At 33.5% G+C, this 6,000-nt stretch overlaps 1 protein-coding gene across 1 annotated transcript in view; it reads right to left on the minus strand.

Annotated features, from left to right (window-relative positions):
* The window catches only part of LOC129756398 (ras-related protein Rab-43), a 9,458-nt gene extending 4,252 nt beyond the window's left edge, over window positions 1-5,206 (minus strand). The window contains exon 1 of the mRNA XM_055753260.1: window positions 4,639-5,206. Within this exon, the coding sequence (XP_055609235.1) occupies window positions 4,639-4,851 (213 nt within the window). The 5' untranslated portion in view covers window positions 4,852-5,206. The remainder of the gene's footprint in view (window positions 1-4,638) is intronic.
* Window positions 5,207-6,000: the final 794 nt, after the last annotated feature.

The raw sequence follows: 6,000 nt of genomic DNA on the forward strand, positions 1-6,000 counted from the left end.
TAAAACATTCTAAATCCATAGTTCCTTATAAACTTCGTCATCCTTTAATTGTATTTTTTATCGGTAATAAAACGAACGCATTTCAAATTCCATGATCGTAGGCGTGACTCAGTAGAATGAATTCCACATCGCCAATGGTTGCTACTCCGTGATTGACCGAGGCCATCAATTTTGTCCAATGATCAAATGAATGGTATCTGGGATTGACAGCACATTCACAATGAACATAACTGATGCTCTCTCTTTACACGTCAATAACGGAGCCGGCCACGTCCTAGTAGTCAATAGATAGGAGGAAAATAGAGAAAAAGAATTGAAAGAATAATAATTCATGCTTTAGGACCGAGTTCACCTCTACATCCTAGCAAAACATTTTTTTGTGTGGATTGGGTAAAAAGGATATGATCAGGAAACACTTTTGACTAGTGTTATGCAATCTTGGTTAAAATTCTATTCTTCTAGGCTGCCTGATTTCGTATTGAAACTCTTCCATTCTGATGAAATTTTTGTATATCTACATAATTAAAATATGATAAGATATCATAAGGGTTATCATATTTGTCGCACACTGAACTCCCTGCCACAAATCAAATATAGTATGAACTGAAACCCGAAATATTTTTTTATAAATTTAAGTGGATCATCAAATTTCAGAACATTTGAGTTTTGAAATTAAATATATAATTTGAATAGTTCTTTAAAATTACTAAATTGAGCTTGAGCTTGCTATCAACTACGGTCCACCTGCGGCCCCTCTTGGCTAATGGCATAATGGTTGCACTCCGTGATTGGCAAATTTCTAAATTGAGCTCACTGCCCCCCTGAAAGCTCTCAACGCCCCCAAGGGGGCGCTAGGGACCACTTTGAAAACCACTGTTCTAGATCAAAGGTTTAGATCACTTTTAGCAAATGAGCCTAATTGAAACCAGCGTACAGTAAAAAAAGTGTTTTTTTTAATGATTGCATACATTCGGGAGATTTCGACACTTGAAAACTTAGTGACCCGCGAGTTAATTTTTTTTGAAATTATTTGGTCCTTAGCATTTTAACATGTGGATGTCATTCATCTCTCCTAGGCGGGATAAAAGCTATATGACTGTTCAAGACCCCCTGATGAATACATTTTTTTATTGTACATAAACTGTACGTATAGTAAACACATTTCTGATGTTTGCTAGCTTAAAAACAAGGTTTGTTTGATGAAAATCTTGGTCATGTGCTATAGGTGTAACATTACAAAGATAAGTAAAACTACTAAATACAGTCCCCCCACAATCATTAGTCACTTAACGTATCATTTCATCACAAAATGTTCGTTCATTCGGGTGTTAGTGGACCAAACATCAAGCTTTGCATGGATTTCAGTCACAGGGCCGTAGGAAGAACCGGCTCATGGGGGGGGTTTTGATGACAATTTTTCCCCAATAACATTTTTGCTTAAACAACGCCTACACAAGTGAAAAAATGTAAAACTAATTATTCAGGTTAAAGTTATTTTGCATTAAAGTTATTTATTTTTGAAAATAAGTCCTAGGAGTAGAAAATTTTGTTCATAAAGCTTCCAAAAATATGGGTCCTTGTGATATAGCTCAGCTGGTTAATCAGTTGCCGCCTGAGCTGATATCCGTGAGTGTGAGAGCCCAAGAATAAACATCGATCACAGTTGTTCCAGATAGGTTTTTCAATAACTGGTGCACCAACTGCATCGAGAATCGAAACAAAAAAAAGTATTTTGAACCTTCATTCAGAAAAAATTTCTTAACTCACTTACTTTGGCTAGCTAATTCTTCTGAACCATAAGCATAGCCATTTTAAACATTGGATGAAAATGTATCAAATATTCATAAATAAAAGTAAAAAATAAGGTTTATTTACTACTCTTGTCGACTCGAATAAAATTTAAGACTAAGTTAGAACCTTTGATTTTGAATATCTGCATATATGCAAATTGTGTAAATAATTTTCCTGCTGAATTTTTACATAAGTATAAAAAACAAGTTAAAAAATTATCATTCAATTTACAATATTTCATAATTTAAATCCTGTAATAAAAGTTTTCAAAATTAAAATCTAGATTTTTCGAAAAACAAATTCTTAAAAACTAATTCTTATTCTATTCTTCAGATCTTATTTTTTATGTGTGATTTTCACCAGATTTTTGTTTCTTATCTGACTTTCATGAATTTAAAATTTTAATTTTGATTCAAGAATCCACGTTATGAAACTGCGATCTCCTTCAATTTTAATCCCTGATGAAATTTTAACATCGATACTTTAATATTGATCATAAAACTCAAATTTGAGCTTAATCTTAATACAAACCTTGGATTTAAGTTCAAAGTCTGAATTCTGCATTTAGAAACCAAATTCTAAGCTTGAATCTAAATTCCGGATAAGAAATCCTATGAATTTGAAACCAGAAAGCGAAATTTGTATCAGAAGCCTTGACCAGAAATCTTTTATTTGAATTTGAATTTATGGTTTTCAACATGATTTTTTCCAATTATTTATTCGTAATTGAACTTGAGATTTATTAATAAAATTGTGAATGACGAAACTTTTTCATATTTTTAATTCTGGACTCATGAAACTTTCTTATGTTTCAACTCTGCACATAAATTTAGGATAAAAATTTCGGATTCAAATCTTAACAGTGGTTTGAATTTCAAATATGTTTATTCATATTCCGAAATTTAGAGTTTTGAACATGGAAAATTCATCACATTTTAGATTAAAATGCAACACCAACGTTGGAATCAAGATTCTATACCAATGATGATCTAAACTGAAAATCCAGAAGAATAAACTCGATACTTACTAGATATTTTGCCGCAAGTATCCGGGGTGGGCAAATCCAGACAATTTTATTCTAAAACCTTGCGAAATAAGGGCATATAGTTTCAAGTTTTTCTTAAATATCCTTCCAACATGCAGGCAAATTTCGGAATATTCGATTTAAATTAAGAAAAAAAAACACTAATACCGTTTTAATTTTTTTTTTTTTTTCAAAACACATCAGGCGATTCAGAATCATTAGAAGAATCAGGCTTCCAAAAAACGTTTATATTTTTTTTGATAAAATTTGTTTAAAAAAATGATTTGGACACAAGATACATAATTCTAAGGATTCAATTAAAACTTTCGTTTGATTTTGCAAATAGAGCGAGAAAATCTGGTCAAAATCCATACAATCTGAAAAGCTTAGTTTAACTTTTTTTGGATTCAATATTTGGGACTCAATTACTATCAACAAGTGAGAAATTTTTTGAACAACTGTTGTAGAATTGTGGTCCTGGAATGAGATTTCGAGGTTTTGGAGTCAAGATTGTTACACTATTGTTACTCTTGAATGATTTAAGTAGTTCATCAAAATTTGATTAGAAAATTCAAATTTTATGTTTAGTAAAAAAAAATTTACTTGGCATCTTTGGACCTTCATGGGGGGGGTTTAACCCCCAAAACCCCCCCCGTTCCTACGGCCATGTTCAGTCATTAAATATTCCCTCTTTGATTTCAAACATGGTTTTGTTTACAATTTTGTTGAAAAATAAAATAATTTACCGAAACAATCAACGTTTTTCAAAACCACAATTATGGGTCAAAATTGAAGCTTGTAACAATTATTAGTCATATTGCCCACAATTTGTAGTCACATAGAAGTCCATGGCAACACCCGAATATCAACATGAAAATCAACAAGTTTCTGGCAAACATTCAGGGGCATTCTTTGCTAGTATACGTTCAAGGGGCAATTGGGTTGAGCTAGCAACCAAGAAATGTTTTGTTTTGCTTGCGAAAAAGTGACCCATGATTGTGTGGAACTTGGTGGATTCTGTAACAATTATGGGTCACTTTTATTTTGCTGAATATTATTGAATTTTCGCATTTCATTCGCTCAGTTTTATTTGGAAAATGTAAACTCTTCTTTTGTGCTTATATGGGACCAATTCATTTGGTTGGGATCTTTGAAATACCCGCATAAGGGGCTTAACGGTTTAAGATGTCAACCTTATAACATTGGAATTTTATGCGATAGTTCCACAGCTTATAGTTCTCCTTTGATAAAAAGTATTCAAACAGCAATTTTACTGTTATCAAACGCACAAATTATATTTTCAATGCATTTTGATGATATTGTCGATTAACTAAAAATAATAATATGATATTATTTCTTTTGGTTTAGTAGATATCAGCAGTTCTAATGATCGATGACTAATAATTGTGTGTGACCCATGATTGTGGGGGGACTGTACCACAATTTCAGGTAATTTTGCAAAAACGGTCTACGCTTGATAGACGACAAATAAATAAAAATAACCGTGTCATGTCATGTATGATCTTGGACCTTTGGTTGAATGGAGCCACTCTTATCTACATTTGAGTGGAAAACGAACTTCAAATTCTAGATCTGAAGTCAAGGAATAAAGCTGTTATCTGTCCAAAACATTTGCAAACAGATTAGTTGTACTGTGGTAAGCGCTGTCCAGTATTTTTTTTTATCTGTACTATTTTTCGAAGGCTTGAGACTTTAAACTTTTTTCCAACGCAATATGTTTTTACACCCCTCCTTTAGAGCTCTTGTACGATGAACCATTGCGATGGATTAACATTTTAAGCAGGGCAGACAATTACACATACCTTTACTTTTTTCCCATCCACTGTGACTGCTTTCATCGAAAAATCCACCCCTATCGTGTTACCGTGGCTCTCGATGAAGTTGCCTGATTTGAAGCGCTGCACTATGCATGTTTTACCTGTGCCACAATCACCGATAAGAACAATTTTGAACAGGAAGTCGAAACTTTCCTCATTGCTGATGGACATCAGCGTAGTTGGGTTGCGAACAGACATATCTCTCTCACCAAGGCAGGTGTCATCAAAGTGCAATCCGAGTGCCTCCAATTGATGATGAGCACAAACTCCTCCTCTTCGAAGGTCCTTTGTGATCAATTGTTCGTTTCGTTTTTGATATTACTCATCAAAACCTGCTTTCAGAATCCACAATTATGACTAGAAGAGCTCGTTTTCTACTTCACTCGCTATAAGTAGCTTGCACAACATCTGTTATTTTCTTTCGTCTATCTTTACTACTGACACGATACAGTCATTGGTGGTAATCATAAACTGATAGAAAGGGACTAAAATGAGTATGTGAGGAAATGTTTTGACACCTTGTTGTATGCCTCATACACCTATTCCACAAACAGGTAGGAAAAGCAAACGCTGGGGCTGGAACCATCAAAGCGCAACAAGACATCTGTATGGCTTTGTTCGACCTTGCTTGCACTGGACAGTGCGAGCACGGATGGATAAGTCAAATGTAAGCTGCTTAACTTACGCTTAGTTACGTATACAATTTGAAATGACTGTTAACAGCCTCAAAAGTCAATGCCGTTTTAGCACTTGCAATTCAAATGCTTGAAGTAGGAATTTTTTTTGCTAAAAAAGGTTCAATTCGCTCGCCCTTTTGGATAAAAAAAAATGAAGTGATACCAATAATGCTAATTTCATTTATTGAATTTCTTATATATGAATAATATACATACCTAATGTTATTATGCTATAAATGCTGGCCATACGTTCATGTTTATAACCCAAGCAACATTTTAAACACCTGTTGGTTTTATTAGAACAAATTGAAGTTTTATAAAGACATTGTATAAGTCTTGATAGTCGTAAAGCGCATTTCGACAAGACCGTTATATAAACGAACTTCAAGATATCTACACGACGATTATAAAACCAGTTTAGAAAACTTCAATCAGTTTTTAGAATATTTTATCTTCCGTGTATATAGCGGTTTTGAAAGTCGCTATAAAGCAGTTTTAAAACCTCGCTATAAAACTGTGTCAAAATGACATTAAACGTCAAGTGTCAACAAACAGCTGGATTGGTTTGGGATGAAATAAACAAACGATAAGAACACGCAGAGAAAACTAGGCTTTTGAACCAAAACAAAAATGATTTTGTTTCAAAACATTCATTTTTTTGAATCTAACT

The sequence above is a fragment of the Uranotaenia lowii genome, chromosome 3, assembly GCF_029784155.1.
Source record: "Uranotaenia lowii strain MFRU-FL chromosome 3, ASM2978415v1, whole genome shotgun sequence".
Lineage (NCBI taxonomy): Eukaryota > Metazoa > Arthropoda > Insecta > Diptera > Culicidae > Uranotaenia > Uranotaenia lowii.